This window comes from Schistocerca piceifrons, chromosome 6 (assembly GCF_021461385.2).
Source record: "Schistocerca piceifrons isolate TAMUIC-IGC-003096 chromosome 6, iqSchPice1.1, whole genome shotgun sequence".
NCBI lineage: Eukaryota > Metazoa > Arthropoda > Insecta > Orthoptera > Acrididae > Schistocerca > Schistocerca piceifrons.
In genome coordinates, this window is record NC_060143.1 from 595252465 (window position 1) to 595273390 (window position 20926).

General features: G+C 44.9%; 1 protein-coding gene across 1 annotated transcript in view; it reads right to left on the reverse strand.

Moving 5' to 3' along the window:
- LOC124803482 (bursicon-like) overlaps positions 1-20926 on the reverse strand; it is a 44435-nt gene that overhangs the window by 12619 nt on the left and 10890 nt on the right. Inside the window, exons 2-3 of the mRNA XM_047264673.1 lie at positions 14323-14430; positions 14106-14237 (exon numbers count right to left, since the gene is read on the reverse strand). Coding sequence (XP_047120629.1) covers positions 14106-14237; positions 14323-14430 — 240 coding nt within the window. The remainder of the gene's footprint in view (positions 1-14105; positions 14238-14322; positions 14431-20926) is intronic.

Sequence of the window (20926 nt, forward strand, 5' to 3'; positions counted from 1 at the left end):
ACAAACGCGTTACTGTTTCTGATCCGAACCTGCTTCCTTGCCCGCTCACTCTTCTACGCACATCTCCAGACTCGAGGATTATAAGAACACATGTATTTTTGCATGGTTCACCATAATATTATACCATTTTTGCGGCACTTCTCTATATTAAGCACTAGGCAGCGTCCTACCGATCGCTAGCGCAACATAATTCCCAAGATATAGACTGGAAATTATTTCTTTACAAACCCCAAACTTTATCGAGGTGCAGCGTGCTGTAAACAACTGAGTAACTAGAAACAAATAGAGGAAACTTATATTTCCATTCTCAAATACCGATGTCGATAATGTAGCAGATTCCAAATTAATCCTATAATTTATAAGCCAACTAAGGTCTTTCCCATGTCTAGAGAACAGACAAACGTGTCTTCCACATGCTAGATGCACACACCACACTAAATCTTCTCTCAACTAAATAAAGGCGCGGATTGTGTAGAAGTAGACAACCAAACAATTTACATGGGAGTCAATAACGCTCCTGTGCAAACGCACCTCCATACACAATCTTTCCAGATTTCCACTTGACCACAAATGCTGCCCAACACTTAGTATTAGTTCACTATTCGGTTGTCTAGATGATGGCAAAGTTAGATACATTCCTACACTCCAACAGACCTCTGCATTCGGATGCCTTCTGCAGTCAACAGGAAACATGAATCATTAGCACTGTAGGCCATGCATACACGGAATAATTCTAGAAAACCGGTCACACATATGTTTGATCACTAAACTGACAATTAAATGTTATTATTGTGGTCTCATTTGAATGGCATTGGACAATGAGCGATGTATTGGAAATATACCCTGCTGATGGCTGTGGCTCTGGAAATGGACATATCTTTACCTTCCTTGTGACTGGACATAGTCCTTTTCTTTACACATGTCGGAACACAAACACATACATAGTAAGCCTAATGCGAACGTATCAACCACCCCCCACTACTACCAAGTATAATACTTGACCAATAAATGATTCAACACTATGTGAAACAATAATGACCCAAAATAAACGATGGCTGGAAATGCCTGTTAGGTTTTTCTTGCTAGTGTAACCCCTGTGCCTTAGAAAGAGAGACGTAATCGGCCAGACGTTAAAAAAGGAAACCGATCGCAACAAGTACTGTATGTTACTCTCACAAGCTATATTGGTTCTTCAGGTGCACACAATTATCCATGTTAAAAGCTATACCCGCTGTATGAATCGAAGTACAAAATTACCTCTGAATGAGGTGGTTTTTCCGGAAAAATGTCGAGACAGTGATCGTAGGAATGTGTATTACCAGACCAACACGTTGCCCATGATGCAACATCGTAATAAAATTACTGCATTTTGAAAGTGGTTCAGCTAAGGAATGTTGTATGTAAAGCGGTATTTGCGACTCCCTCACACCGCCTCAGCTAGATAATTCTATAGTATTTGTAGCGCATTCTGTCTCAGTGCCATATCGGAGGTTCCGCGATACGTCCACTGAGCTATAGGCGATGACTGATTGAATAGTAGTAGACGATGTGCCGAGTGAGGTTATAAGAAAATGCACACTAGCTTCTCAGATCTCTAGTGTTACGCTATCCGCTAGAAATGATGTCTGGGATTTGGAAACAGGTTTTTCCCTTCAAGCACATACATGAATCGGATCACATACACAAGTGAATCATATTTCTGGCACTCTCATGTCTCGCAACGAGTCACCTTCCTCGAACCTGTCTACTACAGTAAAATTGCAACTTGGTTTTAGCCAGTTCCTACGCATCTTGCAGCTGCGCCCATTTCTACAGCTACGCTCATGTAATCGTTCCATTTTAAGTCGGAACTGAGCAGAAGTCGAAGAAAACCATACCTACCACCTTCTGCAACCCGTGTAGAAACAAAGCGACCTGAGTCAGTGCGACAGGAGCATGTTTTGAGCATTCGATGGAAATGCGCGCATTGTGGTGCATCCCAAAACTACATACAAGTACTACAGATCCGCGCCCATTCAAATCTATCACCGCAACATGCTATAAACGTTATTGTCTATCCCCAAACAGAGAAATACTAATAACTACAGAAGTTCCACTAACTTTATGCTATATAGAACTCACCAGGCACCATTGCTCGCGCGATGACGCAAAGCTGCCGTGCGGCTCCAGGGCGGAGAGGGAGATTTCACAATGCTTCCCGAGAATAGCGCAGCGTGCAGCCCTGCAAGCATTCCTAACCTAACACCTCGTCCTTCACCTCAAACTGCGGCTGCTACTGCTGCCCGTGCGGAACGATCCTACTAAATATACAGCCACTGCAGAGGCCACTTTGAAGTTTGATCACCTATACTGTAGACGAATGATCGTACCCTAAGTCGCAAAAGACGCTCCATCCGGTCCTGTTTGAAACAATGTTTTCTAACACGCTTTGTACGAGACCAAACATTTCCTTTTTCTGCCACGTCTTTGAATCCTGTGCCAGGTTCTAAACTGACATTAAGATGTTGTGATCCATGGCCTTTCGCAGGAAACGAGAAGTTGCGTGATGTAAATAATGCTCTTACGGTGGATACTGTAACACGCCATACATCGGCTGTTTTTAAATAAAAGCTACAACATAAGGAAACTGAAAGCGTTTGCTCGCGTTGTGGAAAGTCTCCAAACTACAGTCCGAAGGTGATTCACGAGCTCTACATTTAGACTCGTCTTTCATACTGACGGAATCGCACTGATTCCTCATATTGCAGTCATGTACGCAAGCAATGTTTCACTGCTACCAACCCTCAGAAGGTGTCACCCATCCACAAAACTTATTCTCCAACTCAGACAAGCGCTGTCAGTCAATCATTATGTGGTAACCAACAGCGCGCCAGTGCACGGTTGGGATGGAAAAGACACCGACGATGTACCGTAATAATAGGCATCACAGTTGATGGTGCGAACAATTTTAGCAATTTTACAGTAACTTCAACACATGCCAATGATGTGACAGCATGTTTCCCCAATTTCAGTATCATAGCTAAACCAACCATTCTCCACTTTGCGAGCATAATAGCGAACGTGGATAATGACTGTGCAGTACATTCATTCAGTGCTAATTCTCGAACACATAAATCGTCAAAGTATAGCAGACATCGCTCCACATATTTCTAACACTTCGAGCATAGTGATTAATTTACGATCTATCTCTATGCGTATGGGGATCACAGAGCATTCTCGCTGTCTTAGGGTAAAATTAGAGAGTGAAAGACCCTTCTCACACTGTCATTGACCAAACCGCCATGCAGCACCGTTACAGAATTAATCTGCAACCGTCCACAAGAAGACTGCTACATTCCACGTCTCGTGAATGAATGGAGCTTTCTGATTCCTCATCCATCCAAGTGCATGAGATTTCTCGAGATGCGCCCATGTCGAGGACTCAGCACTCCTTATCGATGTATAGTAACAGATTTCAGTGTGTCGTCATGTAATAGCAGACGGTTAAGAAGAACAATAAACGACTGATTTTTATGGGTGATGGAGATCCAGATGGCTGGAGTTTGAAGCTTTTTTACGTAAATCAACCAAGCTATCAACTCTAAAGTATTGTTCTAGAGTCTAGGATCGGTGCCTAGAAGGTATTGGTAAGAGAGAGCATAAACACACACTCCTAAGGCTACAACTTTCTGCACTTAAAACGGGCTATAATGTTACATCGCCTAAGTTTCCAACCTATCAGTCATACGGAATGTAGCCTACTAGGTGAGTGGCCTGCCAGATGAGTGCAATTATTATTCGTACATCAGATATATTTTCATGATTTATTACACCCATTGCAACTATGATTGAAATATGAGCCCTAGTGCCTACAAGTTAAGCTATAATTTATTCACATCCTTACTTCTTAATGCAGCGGGTTGGACAACGCATCTGACTAATAGCTAGTGCACATTTCTGATGGACTCACTCCACCACATTTCCTTCCTGTGGTATATATTTTATTCAAAGCTTGGACATCCCAGCAAAAAAGTGCTGGTTATGGTAAAATACCTCAAAAAATGGCTACCCACAACTCAGTAATCAAGACCACTATTTGTCTCATATATCTCCTCTTTTATTACAGTAAATTCTTTCATGCTAATGTTGAAACATTCCTTGCATTACACTTAAGCACAATAGTTAAACAAGTGATTCTCCTCCCAATGGGCATGACATAACATAAGCATTTTACTATTCTATGGTCTCACAATATTTCTGTCTATTGCTATTGTGCACTTTCTGGATTGGTCCCACGCTGTCTTAACCTCATTCATTAGCAACATAAAGAAATTTACTACCTTTCGTGCCGTACTAGGAAAAATCAAGCTTGACCCACTAAATTTGCTACTGTCTCATGCCAGTCACACAGATTAAATACAAATAATAAATCACACTGGCAGTATAAAACACATTTAAAAAACAAAACGTTTGGTTATCTACTCATTCTGCTTTCCCACATCAAACAAAAGTCATCCCAGATTCACATGTCACTGACCCACTTAATAATTTTCCTACCACAAACTCTGCAGGATTTATGCACATTTCCCTTTGCAATGCAACCCACATGGTGTTGCCGGGTACATGGCTGACTCACCTTAATTCACTCTCAGAGTTTCTGAGTATCACACGAATGTATATCATAATGGAAGTTTTGGTATTTTATTTATCTCTCACACGGATCCTCAACTGAATGCTAGGACAAGCACTTCTAATTTTTTTCATTGTCTCATAGGTTGAGACTAGCATGGTACTCACGATGTGGAAGTGCTTGTCTCTAACTCAAGTTCTGCACACGGAAATCTTAATTATTTTCAACTTAGATTTACACACGCAAGTATTTCATCTTAATACAACCACACGCTAGTATTTCGTCTTATCATTACAAAACGTGGTTTCTTTGTCACTTCTGAAGAATCCTACATTCCCCATGAATTTATACCTATCTATCCTTTTCCGAATAATTTACATGAATCTCCCACCAATAGTTTATGAAAATAGAAATTATTAGTCCATCTAAATATTCCACATGCATACCATTTTCATTTAAATTTGTTTTTCTGGAGCACATATAGAGTACATCTTCATGCCTCAGGAACCAGTGACAGAGTGCTGAAACATGACTGTTCATCCGGTCACCCCATTCTTCCACAGAAGTGGGGGAGGACCTTGCCACCATATTGGTCAGCCACACTCCAGTCACTCTGGTGATCTGGTATCTTCCTCTCTTTGGTTTGGCCAAAGGTGACCAGAGATCCGTCTCAAACATGATTATAGAATCTACCTTCACTATGTGTGGTCAGCAGATGACCAGCCATTCATTCAATTCACAAACATTAACAAACTAGATTAAGGGGCCTATTTTAAAAAAAAGTGCACATCTGAATAATTAAACATACAAATTGCCCTTCTTTCCTACATTGGTATCCGGCTTCAGTGCATTAAACAAAATGGTGTTATTCTACAAAAAACGTTGTTCTGACAAAAACAACAAAGTATGTTGTTGTACATCTTTTTTATGTTGGGCAGTACTGTACCTTTTCAATACTATAGAATTATCTAGCTGGGGTGCAAATACCGCTTACATACCACGTTCCTTAGCTGAATCACTTTCAAAATGCGGTAAGTTTGACATGATGTTGAATTGTGGCCAATGTGTTGGTCTGATAATACACATTCCTACCATCACCGTCACAGTATTTGTCCGGAAAAAGCCACCTCATTCAGAGGATACTTGTGTGCACCTGTAGAACAAAACTAGCTTGTGACAGTAACATGCAGTAGTTGATCCGATCGGTTTTTTTCTTTAAAATCTGGTCGATTACGTCTCTCCTTCTAAAGCAAGAAAAACATAAGAGACATGCCCACCCATTATTGATTTTCAGTCAGTGTTATTTTGCATCACCTGGAATTATTTATTGGTCAAGTATTATACTTAGTAGTAGTGGGGGGTGGGTGATACGTTCGCATTTGAGCATTAGGCTTATAATGTATGTGTTTGTGTTCTGACATATGTAAAGGAAATGACTACGTCCAGTTGTAAGGAAGGTACAGGTATTTCCATTTCCAGAGCCACAGTCTTCAGCAGGGTGTATTTCCGATACTTCGCTCATTGTCAAATGCTGTTCAATTGAGGCCGCAATCATAACACTTAATTGTAAGTATAATGATGAAACATATATGTGACCGGTTTTCTAGAATGACTCCTCGTATGCATCGCATATGATGGTAATGATTCACGTTTTCTGTTAATGGCAGCAGCCATCCAAATTCAGAGGCCTGTTGGAGTATAGGAATGTATCTAACTTTGCAGTCATCTAGACAACCGAATAGCGAACTAATACTCAGTAATGGTTGGGTGGCTTTTGTGATCATGTGGAATTTTGAGAAGATTGTGAATGGAGGAGCGTTTGCGCTGGAGAGTTATTGCCATCCGTGTAAATTGTTCGGTTGACTGCTTCTGCACATTACGCGCCTTTATTTAGTTGAGAGAAGATTTAGTGTGGTGTGTGCATCTAGCATGTGGGAGACACGTTTGTCTGTTCTCTAGACATGGGAAAGACCTTAGTTGGCTTATAAATTATAGGATTAATTTGGAATCTGCTACATTATCGACATCGGTATTTGAGAATGGAAATATAAGTTTCCTCTATTTGTTTCTAGTTACTCAGTTGTTTACAGCATGCTGCACCTCGATAAAGTTTGGGGTTTGTAGAGAAATAATTTCCAGTCTATATCTTGGGAATTATGTTGCGCTAACGATTGGTAGGATGCTGCCTAGTGCTTGATATCGAGAAGTACCTCGAAAATGGTATAATATTATGGCGAACCATGCAAAAATACGTGTGTTCTTGTAATACCCCAGACTGGAGATGTGCGTAGAAAAGTGCGAAATCAAGGAAGCAGGTTCATATCAGAAACAGTAACGCGTTTGTGCTGAGGGTGACGATCCTGAATTTGTAGAACAGTTCTGAATGCAACTTCGGTCCGCTGAGGGCGCTCTGATGTAAAAGGGATGATGTTGCATGGCACAGGATATGAATTGTATGTTTACTAGATTGGCACACTACGCGGTGATGTATTGCTGGGATGGAGATCGGTTTCACACTCTAATATTCAAGCTCCTGTCCTCAGTGGGAGAGCAGTGCAATTGAGTAAAGGTCTTTCCGTATTTGACAATATGTATGGCACTTTGGGAGGTGTAGTTGGCAGTGCAATATGGTGATTAGTGTAAAATGGTTTATTGCCGCTGAATGTCACGTCTGTAGAAAGAAAGGAAAGGCTGACGGTGCTTCCCTAGGGCTGAGACGCATCGTGACATATAGCTAGGGTGAGTGTAGGCATACCATAATTTTTTCGGATGCTGTAGAAATATAACAGATAACTGCACTGTTTGTGTAAAATGTGTATATATCATATTGTAAAGTTACTGTGGCTTATGTTGTGACATGACTAGAGAAGATGAGTGTGCGGCCTATAGTGAGGGATGTGTAGATTCAGGACATAAATAACTGCAAGGGTATGAGGGAGATTTTTTACATGGAAAATTATGTGCGCTATAGATGTGAATATTCGTTCCTGAACTAAAACCTTCAAGAGCAGAAATTATGTGTACATCGATTGGTGTCAGACTGTTGTGGCAGTCATAATGATATTTAATTGTAGTTAGATTGGTAAATATGTTCGTGGCTTCCGATAGTCTTGTGAGTCTGGTATGTATGTATTTGATGATCAGAAGACAAGTTTTGTGGGTTTAACTGTGAGTGCAATTTAGCGATCTGTGGAAAATAACTAGACCTGTACCATGATCACAACAGCAACATTAAAAAATACACGACCACACGGTCCGGACCGTGGGTGAGCATGCTGCAAAAAATAGGTGTTCACTCTTGTCTAGTCCCATCAGCAACTGTGTCCGGGTGAACACATTTTTTGAGAGGAATTTCTGAGGTCCGGAGCATGAATAGGATGTCTGTCGCTGCTTCATGATTGTGGGCAGCTGTGCATGACTTTGCAGCTGATGGTTGCGTCCCTTCACTGCTAGCCTCCAGTGCGGTGCAGTGGACAGGGGGCTGCGGGTGGTGCTTGCACGTGTCTGTTGGATTATTTTGCGATCAGGTCTGTAGGCCATGCTATGTGTTATCTGGACAGTTATGAGGTGATTTCGTGTTCACACATCAGTGTACCGAATTATTTAGGAGTGGTGGAACAATTTTTGTATAGCATGATCTGAGACATCCATATGAGCGTCACTCACACACACACACACACACACACACACACACACACACACACACACACACACACATGTCACGAGCAGTAGAATAGCACGATGTCTAACGTCGGTATCTGCACATCAGAGGTGTCCCATTAGAATGGCAATAGAAAGCGGTCATAGAGATGAGAGGGATGATAGTGCTCTCTGATGGTGGTGCTGTGCACTGGGTCAGTTGGGCTCTGGACCTCGTTTCGAACACATCGTATGGTGGTCGTGGCTCAAATTGTGTAAATAAAGATTGGTGCATGATTTGAACAGTTGTCGATTAGCAAACATGTTTGCAGAGTCTTTTAGTGGTTCGAATGTCTGTAGGAATGTGGCATGACTCCAAGCATGTCAGAGTGTGTGTTTTGTACCAGTGTAATAAATACACTCCAACCCTAATTAAATTGTTCCAGAATAAATAAAGTACTCTCCTTCCTCTCTCCACCAGCCCAGTGCAGGCTGAGTGTTTCTCCCACGAATCCATAGGTTAGTGGAGATAGTCCAAGTGTCCTTTCTTTCGTCCCATTTTCTTAGGGTTACAGAGGTAGCCCAATTGACCTATCTTCCCGCCAAAATTCAACCTTCGCGTTAGTTCCTAGGAAGAGGTGGTGGTCAGATGACTTAGGTTAGTGGGGATGGCCAAGGTGACATGTTTCCCCACGCTTTTCTTAGGTTAGTAGAGATAACTGTTGTGTGATGCATTTGAACTTCCCGCCATTTTCCTGGTGATGGGGAGGGGAGGGGGGTTAGGTTAGTGGAGGTAGCCCAATCGATCTTCTTTCCACCAAAATTCAAACTTCCCACAAAAATCCGCCATCTTGAATGACGTCACGGCCGCCATCTTGTATGATGTCATTCGCTGTTGCTAAGTCTACACGCCGCCACCTTGGATGACCTCATTGGTGTCATCTTGGATACATCTGGCAACAATGGAATGTTGGATAACACCCCTTGTCCTCCTGCTAACATCACTGTAAACAGCGTTGAATTTCGCTTCTGTCATGTTACACGTTTTACCATCCAAAACATTAAAGGGACAAAAGGTTTTGCTCGTTTTCAGTCTGCGGAAAAGTAGGCACAACTTACTGAAATGGTTGCTATGTAGAAACTAACCTATGGCTCAGCGTTATACACTGCCAGAAAAAAATTAGTACACCCTTTTAGAGGTTTCCAATCCACTCGAGATTTATTGCTGCAACAGTGTATGTGGAGTATATGAAATGATTACAAATCAATAGCACAAGCAAGTCTGGGGTACCAGGTATCGACCACACTAATACACGGTGTCACGTCCACAGGCAGCAACGCAGATGCTGATCCTCACACCCAGTCGCTGGTGAAGATGGCAGGTAGTATCCTGGGATGCTACTCGACCTGTTCACCAGGTTCTCTAAGAGTTGCCCGTTGACAAGTCGCATGAGTCCCTTTTTGTCACATCGTATCCCACACATGTGGAGATCGTGCTGGCCAGAGAAGTTAGTACATGTCTTGCGCAACACGTCGGATTTCACGGGTAGTGTATCCCTATTGGGACAACACGTGGCCTTTCTGTTGTAAGAATGGCAAAATACGGTTCTAACAACATTCTGGACGTATCGAGCGCTAGTTAGAGTCCCCTCCAGAAACACCAAAGATGAATGAGCGTCGTAGCTTATCGAACCCCAGACCACAAATCTACACTCCTCGAAATGGAAATAAGAACACATTGACACCGGTGTGTCAGACCCACCATAGTTGCTCCGGACACTGCGAGAGGGCTGTACAAGCAATGATCACGCGCACGGCACAGCGGACACACCAGGAACCGCGGTGTTGGCCGTCGAATGGCGTTAGCTGCGCAGCATTTGTGCACCGCCGCCGTCAGTGTCAGCCAGTTTGCCGTGGCATACGGAGCTCCATCGCAGTCTTTAACACTGGTAGCATGCCGCGACAGCGTGGACGTGAACCGTATGTGCAGTTGACGGACTTTGAGCGAGGGCGTATAGTAGGCATGCGGGAGGCCGGGTGGACGTACCGCCGAATTGCTCAACACGTGGGGCGTGAGGTCTCCACAGTACATCGATGTTGTCGCCAGTGGTCGGCGGAAGGTGCACGTGCCCGTCGACCTGGGACCGGACCGCAGCGACGCACGGATGCACGCCAAGACCGTAGGATCCTACGCAGTGCCGTAGGGGACCGCACCGCCACTTCCCAGCAAATTAGGGACACTGTTGCTCCTGGGGTATCGGCGAGGACCATTCGCAACCGTCTCCATGAAGCTGGGCTACAGTCCCGCACACCGTTAGGCCGTCTTCCGCTCACGCCCCAACATCGTGCAGCCCGCCTCCAGTGGTGTCGCGACAGGCGTGAATGGAGGGACGAATGGAGACGTGTCGTCTTCAGCGATGAGAGTCGCTTCTGCCTTGGTGCCAATGATGGTCGTATGCGTGTTTGGCGCCGTGCAGGTGAGCGCCACAATCAGGACTGCATACGACCGAGGCACACAGGGCCAAAACCCGGCATCATGGTGTGGGGAGCGATCTCCTACACTGGCCGTACACCGCTGGTGATCGTCGAGGGGACACTGAATAGTGCACGGTACATCCAAACCGTCATCGATCCCATCGTTCTACCATTCCTAGACCGGCAAGGGAACTTGCTGTTCCAACAGGACAATGCAAGTCCGCATGTATCCCGTGCCACCCAACGTGCTCTAGAAGGTGTACGTCAACTACCCTGGCCAGCAAGATCTCCGGATCTGTCCCCCATTGAGCATGTTTGGGACTGGATGAAGCGTCGTCTCACGTGGTCTGCACGTCCAGCACGAACACTGGTCCAACTGAGGCGCCAGGTGGAAATGGCATGGCAAGCCGTTCCACAGGACTACATCCAGCATCTCTACGATCGTCTCCATGGGAGAATAGCAGCCTGCATTGCTGCGAAAGGTGGATATACACTGTACTAGTGCCGACATTGTGCATGCTCTGTTGCCTGTGTCTATGTGCCTGTGGTTCTGTCAGTGTGATCATGTGATGTATCTGACCCCAGGAATGTGTCAATAAAGTTTCCCCTTCCTGGGACAATGAATTCACGGTGTTCTTATTTCAATTTCCAGGAGTGTAGTTTGTCTCTCTCTATGTGACTGTGCTCACTAGGTCCACGTCTTAGCCACAAACGACCATCGCTTCCGTGGAAGCTGAATCTGCGTTCATCGCTGAAGACCACGTTGCGCTGTGCTATCTTCCGAGTGATCCTTTGATGACACTGTGCAAGTCGATGCTGTGGCGCGAGGTGTGTGTGCCCGGAGTCCCACAGCTAGTAACTGGTTTGTAACAGTTCGTGTTGACGTATGTGGGCTCACAAGCCCTCGTATCTGAGTTATGGTACCTGTACCATCTTCCACTGCTGCCATTACAATATGACGTTCCTGACGGGCGTCTGTGTTCCCTGGACATCCAGAACATCGTCTACAGGTGTGAGAATCGTCACATGACCACTGATACCAGCACCGTTGCACAACTGATGCAGCACCTCCAACTTGTGTGGAAATTCTCCGAGAGGACCATCCCGCTACTCAGAAAGCCACAGTTGGGCCATTTGTGAAGATTACAGTTCAAACCCTTTTGTGGCAATTCTGATGTAGCCTTTCCGTCATTTCCCTAAATCACTTCAGGCAAATGGTTCCTTTGAAAGGGCATGGCTGACTTCCCTTTCCCTCCTTCCCTAATCCGAGCTCGTGCTCCGTCTCTAATGAGCTCGTTGTCGACGGGACGTTAAACACTAATCTCCTCCTCCTGCTCACAATCTGACTTTTTTCAAACTTCCTGAGTTGACTGCAGGAAGCCCGAGTGTGTCTTTGCGGCATGGCACGGTTGCCTGCTAGCTTCACACATTTGCACCACACTGAGCCTTCTGGCTGTGAGCATTCTCTGTTCGAGTGCCTCTGTATACTCTAACTAATCTAATCCTGCTTACACTATACATAAGGCGTTGTAGTATATCCCTGCATTCCTCACATAATACTAACTTCTGAATTCTGTACATAGGCCTTCATGGATTAGATGGAGTCTATCTTCAGAAGTCTGCCAGTTCAGTTTTTCCAGGATTTCCATGATGCTCTGTCATTAGTCAAGTCACGTCTGTGACGATTCACACTTTCTTTCTTTGTACACGTCCAACTTTGTCTGTCACTACCATTTGGTACGAAGATGGGACGTAGAAGTGATCTGTAAGCAATTTTCTTTGTAGACGTCTGTCTTTTCCCCAGTAGCCTGGCAATGAACCTAAGTCTGCTACCTGCCTAACATACGCATGAGCCTGTACGATCGTTCCAAGTTATATTCGTACAAACAGAATGAATTTCCTGACGCAAATTACAGGTCCTCTGTATTGTAGATACTATGGTTTTGCGTTTTTTGAAGCACACAGTTTTACATCTATGAGCATTTAAAACAAGTTACGAATCCTTGCACTGCTTCGAAATCTTATCGAAATCCGAATGGATATTTTTGTGCAGCATTTTTCAGATGCTACTTAATTTAGATAGCTGCATCATCTGCAAAAAGACTGAGATTGGTATTAATAGTGTCTATCAGATCATTAATTACGAACAGCACACAGTTTCCTGGGAAACCCCCGTAGTTACTTCTTCTTCCATCGATGACTCTCATCCGAGATAACATGCTGCGTTCTGCCTACCAAATTTTCAAATAAGCCAAAAATTTCTCGATTGTGCTTTCGGTAATAAGTGTTGGGGTGGCACCGACTAATGCTTTTCTGGAAGACAAGAGTTATTGCATGTACCTGTCTTCCTGTATGCACGTCTCTCAGGATATCGTGTGAAGAAAGCATAATTTATGTTCTGCATTACTGATGCTTACAAAATCGAGTTGGGTCGACGGAGAAGACGTTAGTCGTTTCCTGCAGCTCATTAGGTTCAAACATACAACAGCTGCCTATGAACTACACAAAAATGTTAGACATATAACATGTCGACATCAGTATAGAAAACAAAAGTCACGGTTTGCTAAGGGAGGAACACAATAAGGAGAAGAGTAATAACATAGAAGCAAATCACAGAGCGAGCAAACTGATTTCAATTTTCAGCGATCATGCTAACACACAGAGGAGATGGACATTAAAAACACACAATTGAGAATTTGTGTTTCCTAAACGTTACAACTGGAAGATTAAAAAATGCAGAACAGAAATTAAATTTTATAAAGTTATGTCAGTACCACATTTTCTGTGTGGGTATGAATCTCGGATAGTGAAAGAAAAAGGTAAAGGAAGCTTATGAGCCAAGACAGTCAAACTTCCCCAAAAACACAGCAGTATTCACAAACTTAGGTAATAAAAGAAGAACAAGTATTAGGAAGGAATTGAAAATATTTGATGTAAACGAAAAGGCTGAAGAAAAGTGGCGAAAATGGATATTTGATCTGTTGCAAATGGAAGATTTAAGACTACCACTAGATTTTTGGAAATATGTTCAGCAAGGTAAAAGATGCATGGGAAGAGATGGAAGGACCGAACGTAGCAGCAATGAGCCAGAAGAAGAAAACCAATATGTTGTAGGATTTCCTTCTCGTAGACCAGAGCGTTGCAGCCAGCTGCACGAGGCGAGGCGGCGCGGCCACAGGCAGAGGCGGGCAGCGGCGGCCGAGCAGCTGGCGCTCAGCCGAGCCTAGATGGGCAGGCAGGGCCGCTGGACAAACTGGCAGGCAGTCCGCGTGTGGTGACAGCGCTGCCCTGGTACACCCTGCCGTCTCCAACTGCGGGGCACAGTTACTGGCTGCTCGATTCTACGCGAGTACTTTTCGAACTGACCGCGTAGCGCACGTACCTGCAAGTAGCTGGAGCAGCGGCCGGTGCAGGCGAAGCTGGGGATGGGCTTGGGCACGCAGCCGGGGTACTGCAGCACGTGGATGACCGGCGTCAGCTGGCACTCGTCCGCGGGGCTGCTGCGCTCCGGCGCCTGCGACGCCTCCGAGGCGTCGGGACGCACGACGGCGGGCGCCGGCGCCGGCGCCGCCAGCAGCGCGGCGGCCACGACCAGCCACCAGCGCGGCGCCACCGCCCCCGCCCCTGCACACGCCGGCTCTGAAACTGGGCTGCAGCAGCCTCGACCGCCAACTGGGGCACCAGCTTGCACCGTCTCCACCACCACCCTGGAAGTGGGCTAGCGGAGTTCAGACCCTAACACTGTCAGGCCAGCCCCAGTACGGGGGTGAAACCTCGACTGTACTAATGCCTTCCTTCTCTGGGAAGCTCGACCGCACTCCGAGAGCTGTCCAGATTTATATTCTCCGTGGCATTCCAAAACGACTCGAAAGAACTACCTTAATGGTCTGAACAGTGCCGATTCACGTTCTTCAGCCTTACAATTGCAATATCGGAAAGAACGGTAAATACAACTTTACTTATTGTGCACACGCAGTATAGAAGGAAGAATATATCATCAAGTTGTTGTTGATTTGGGAGAATAAGGAGTGTTCAACTTAATACAGAGAATTGTCACCTCTCGCAACAGCAACAGCTCCGACCCGCTTTGGCATTGCGTCAAACTCACCTCGAGAAACAGATGGGAGTACGTAGTTCTGTGACGCTCCGACTCCGTGCCAAATCACTAATCTTATTGCCTGGAAAGGAGTGGTGTGGCAGTCTCTCGGTAACCTGTGACCAGCAGGTTCAATACCTCAAAGATTTGGAGGACATGCTGGCCAGTGCAACCCCTGTATCGACATAGTTAAGGGCAGAATGGGCTACCTCTATTGTTATGTCATCTTGTTGAAACATTCTTCACAGAGACGTCAAAGATAGGACAAAAGGCGGAAATAGAATGGCTGCTGTTCAGATTACTGGTTATGTGAACCAGAAGTGACTGCATCGTGTCCCCAATGGTACCCTATAGTGTAATGAGAGATGACGGGCTCGTACGATGGTAATGAATGTAATATCTCAATGTTCGTTCCCCTCGGACCCTCACTAGATGGATATCCCCGTGACGATTCTGTAGGCAGAACAGGAGCTCTTCTGAAAAGACAATGTGTTGCTAGTCCCCTGCACAGTGTTGTCGTCAGGCATACCACCGACAATGCTCCTGTGTCTGCTGGTGTATCGACGCAAGCTGGACCTATTGTCACCTTGCCGACATCTGTGGTGCTCCAAATATTATCGCACTGGCTCTGTGGATATCTGTTTTCCTGCAGCAATCCTATTGGCTCACTCGAGGTGCGCCGGTGCACCAAGTCGTATCGGCTAGCTGCGCTGCCCTCTACGGCGCTAGTCACGTGGGGTTGCTGAGATCCAGCACGGAGCAGAACGTCACCCTTCCGAACGCGTCGCTTCCACACTGGCGTGACAACCGTGGTCTCCCGACCGACGAGGTATCAGCGAACTGCTCCAACACCCACGAACACTTCTCAGGGCCAGCCGGACTCATGCCAGCGCCAGGGTGGGAGCCACTGCTGTCGCGCCACTGCCGACGGCAGCTGAAAGTCACGCCTATTTTCGGGTATACAGTTAGATTTCTTCGAGTGTTATACTGACGTCACATGTCTATCTAAGTAAGCGCCAAGTAACACTCTAGACTGCATGCATATTCACCACCGCTGGCGCAATCAATCTCCCTACCTGTGGTCCAGCAACTCACTCTCACAGATGCTGGAGAAATCCGTTCCATTGCTTCCCACAATAGCACAGGCTGCATTGTTCCCAGCGATCCTAACGGGACACACGAGCTGCATCTAGCCATGCACGCGTTTACCAGCCAAGTGTGGCTGACATATTGTCGCGAAATGCTCGTGTAGCTATACACCGTCGCAAATGCATCTAAAAAGTTCTCAATGTTACACTGATGTCACATGGCTATGTGAAATAAGAGTGACATCGACCTCTCATAAATTGTACAGTAATAGTTAACTGTCACTTTTGTAGAAGCTTTCGTGATGTCTTAGCTTGTCTGCAAGGAAATTCTTGCCCTAACAGAAACGAAAATAGCTCAGACTGCTCCTTATGGTCCAAAGGTGGCACCCCGTACATCACGTGTGACCCTTCCTGGAAATCGTTAAGACAGGCTTTCAACAAACATCTCCGAAACGCAAACGATCTCACCGCTATGTAGAGGCTCCTAAGTCCTGGCAGAAAGGATGGCTCGTGAGTGAATGGAGCATTATGACAGGCTCTTATTGAATTTACTCTCCGAATTACTGATGCTGCCAGTGTGGAAGCACTGTCCGCCTTTCTTTTTGTTTCTGCAGACGGGACTTCCAGCGACAAAAATCTATTTTGTACAGATCACCATATTGCACCGACAACTAGACCCTACAAAGTGGCCTACAGATCGACAAATACGGAAAGACTCTTACTCAATAACACTGCTCTGCCACTGAGGGCGGTAGCTTAAATATTACAGCGTGAAACCGATCTCCAACTCGGCAATATATCACCGCGTACCATGTCGATGTAGTAAACATACAATTCGTATCCTGACCCATGAAAAATCGCCCCTTTGACATCATTCGTATAGCTATCGGCCGCCAGACTGTCGTACATACACCGTGAAGACAGACAGCATAAGCACATGCACCGTAGGTACACCCTTCGCTACACTAGATATTTGCCGCGAGGTCGGACGGTCATCCTCCCCTGACGCGTGACCAGGGCGCCCTCAGTGGACCGAAGTCACTCTCAGAACTGTTCTACAAATTCGGCGTCGGCTCTCCTCTGCACAAACGCGTTACTGTTTCTGGTTCCGACCTGGTTGCTTGCTTGCTTTGCTACGCCCATCTCCAGACTCTGGAAGTACAAGAACATATGTAATTCCTCATGGTTTGCCAGAATATCATAACATTTTCACGATCCTTCTCGATATCAAGCACATAGCAATATCACTTGCATAGCACTATCACTCGCACACCATAATTCTAAGACATAGACTGGAAATTATTTCTCTACAAACCCGAAACTTTAGCGATGTGGGTATGCTGTAAACCATTGAGTAACTAGAATCTTATCCCATCTCCGAAGACCTTTCTGTGAAAACTCGAAAAAAATAGAGGAAACTAACATTTTCACTCGCGAATATTGATGTCAGTGATTCCAAATCATCCTTACAATTTATAAACTCAACTATGGTGTTTCTCATGTCTAGAGAACCAGCAAACGTGCCTTCCACCCGTCTGTCACCTGCTAGATGCACACAACACACACCACAATCGATGTTCTCTGAACCAAATGAAGACGGGAAAAGTGAAGAAACAGTCCATCGGACAATTTACATGGGAGGGAATAATACTCCAGCGACACATATATAGGCATACAGAAAACAGAGCAAACGCACTTCGAATGTGAAATAAGCGGGTGGAGGCGAGTGGATGCAATCGAGTACACCGTGTAGTACGAATACCGATCAGGAAAGTAGTGATTTGCGCAAGGTGTTGGCAGCTGCACTACATTTAAAAGCAGTTTTAGAACGCGGAACGAGAGGTTATATGACGATCTTACGGGTATAAAAAATCGATAGAATTGCGAAAAATGATGTAAAATAGGTATAAATTGGGGAAAAATACGCTGAAATGCGGAGAAATTGAGGAAGTATACCCTTCGCTGCACTAGATATTTTTCGCGAGGTCGGGCGGCCATCTGCCCCTGAGGCGTGATGAGGGCGCCCTCAGTGGAACGACGTCACTCTCTAGAACTGTTCCACAAACTCAGGGTCGGTTCCCCTCAGCACAGGTGTTCTGGTTGGCGCAGAACAGTCCTTGTACGTGGGAACAAGTATGCGACAGCAAGAGGAATCCGGGAAAACGCCGTTTTTCGCGCTTTTCTTACCTATTCAGGAAATAGAACTTAAGCGGTTGCTAACCGAGACTCTTAGTAGCGTTGCCTTCTGCAAAAATGTTCTGTCAAATTTTCATTTTTTTGGATACGCTTAGAAGATAATTGTAATCTTACCTTCCTGTTATTCTTGTTAGTCGTTTATTTCCACTTCGGTAGTCTGAATTTATGGATTTCGCTAATAATTACAACAAAGCTGCTCATTCGCACACCCAGTCAACCTCATAAATCAACAGCGATTGGCATTTATCCGGTCGGGTGTATTCAGCTCAGCTCATATAGCCCCATCCCCTTTTATCTCTGGGAAAGTTTTTTATTTCTAGATGCGACGGGGATTCCCCTCGCAGAAACATCACGTAAGCTATGCAAATGTTCAAAAATCAACTTATTATTCTTTCAGAAATCAGCTAAGAATTTGTTCAAAAATATTCAAACATAAACTGGGATGCTGTTCAGAACCATATGAATAATCGGTAGACCAACGTTTGCTGGATGCTAGGCCTTCGTGAAACAAGGTTTTTTTCTTGAAGAATATGAATTTGGCGCCCCCTGAAACTGCCGCCCGCGGCAGATACCACGGTTTGCCTCCCCTCTCCCGCCACCACTGCAAAATCCGGGCCTGCGTGACGACAAGATTGAACTAAATATAGTGTGGACAGAGATGTTTAAATAGTCTTTCACTGCGCTTCAGACATGAATGGAACAGAAGGGAGCCCTAACAACTGGTGCAGTGGAGTGTACTCTCTGCGACGCACTAAACGCTCGTTTGCAGAGTGTGGATCTAGACGTCGTCGAAGATGTAACAGAGACTAGGGCACAAGCAATTGAATATAGTTATTTTTCCCTCGTTCATTACGAGAATCGAATGGTACAGAAAATCAATAAATTCGTCACGTAATAGGGCAGAGTAAGAGTCCGTGTGGCCAGCAGGACTGGGAGTCAGTGTCAGTGTTAATAACCCAGTAGTTGGCTACACTGCGGCGCACGGAACACCTGCTGCGGGCGAATCTGCGCTGCGGTGTCGTCGCTGAGCAGTGCCCTACCAACGGCCTTGCGTTATTTTCGTGTGAAATTTTATAAGGCTATAGTAAGCTCAGGAAGTTGAACCTTATACTGCCACGTACTGCGATACACTGTCGTTCTTAGGAAGCCTCGTCTACCCTGTAGAGGTGTTCAGTTTTTCACCGAACTGTTCGGTGTGGTAGACCTAGATTGATGGTTGTCCGTCCAGATCTGCATTGTTTGCGGTATTTTGTATATGTATCTAACCTGTTCGTGAATTAAAAAACCATAATAAAAACGAAGATTCCTACTGATTTCGTAAGCTAGTATTACGGTAGTATATTACTAGATCATTTTAATCGCATCGTTAATTTATGGCCAACAATTCCTTTAGGTAAACCTATTTCCTTTACAACATGTTGTATCGTTCTTTATCCATTATTATTTTGATTGTTACAGGAGTGTTGCAAAGAGTATTATGTACTTAAGAGAAAAAAATGGATTCACTGCTCAGAAAAAGAAAATGTCCTGATGGTTCTTGGGTTTTTGAAAAGTAGTGTCTATAAGATCAAAGATCCTGCAGTTGGGTCAAGCAAGCAGGCGACAAACACCAGGCCGGATGAGAGAGTTGCTCGCACTCTTTTAGTGTAAAGAATGGTGGGTTGAAGACTGTGTGATGGCAAGAAACGCCTTTCATCGGTGCGATCAAAAAATGTTTCGAGCAGCATTAGCAAATTCATTGTTCCACCTTGTGGAGATTTAAAAGAAAAAATAGCTGCAACTGAAGTCACCAAAACGTGTAACGCGATACAACATGGACACAGTTACAAGTTCTCTGACCGTTGGCGTCCGCTGGGATTCTTCCAGAGGGGGCAGCATTCCGAAATATGCATTTCTTTTTTTTACCTAACTAGTGCGGTGGGTGATTCAGTAAATGCGTTGTGTGCCAGGAATTAAATTTGGCCTGACATACACAAAATTTATTATACTTCGAACGGTTGATAGTTATCTAATTAGTGTTCTCGAGGTAGATTGCTTTCATATCTCAACAATAAGCATAAACGGTTGTATATATAAAGAGCTTTTTATGTCATTAATGTGAATATGGATACCACTTCCTTCGTTCAACGACCTAAAGTTTCATGCTCATGAAAAAATGTACACATAGCCCCATAATGCGGCACGGAACGAAAATTAAAAATCTGAAACAGAAAAACTGAGGATGATTGAGAAAATCCTGTTGATCATCAACAAAAGCAACAAGCAGTAATACTCCTCAAAGCGGAGGAACATGCTGTAAACTTTGAAAAAAACTTTGTTAGATCTGATATCATCTATAAAACTTTCTTTGGTTGAAAGCACATCACGTTAATGGCTGTATTTTGTGACTCGCGTGCTTTCTATTTTTTGATACTGACTGGTATAACAAAAAATGAAAAAAAGGACACTTTCCGACCTAATTGTGTTTTCTATAGTCTGCTGCAATAGCACTGCCATGTAATACTGGATGCAGAATTTACGAGCCGTCATGTGTCTTGTTTGTGCAAGGACAAACGGTAAACCTCTACTGATATGCCGTTGTGCAGCATGAGGAGGACGCATTTTACAGGATATTGTGGAAGAATGGCAGATACGTGTACTGTAGCACAGGAGTCAGCGCTTCAGGGTCCCTTTCTGCAGTCCCTTCCTGCATCTCATAGAAAGATGTACGAGGAAGATACAGGAGAAAGATCGGTGCCACTGTTTGAGAACTGTTGTGGCGTAAGGCTCCGCATCCACACTGACTGCAGACCGGTGTCGACATCGACACTGCCGCCAAACCAG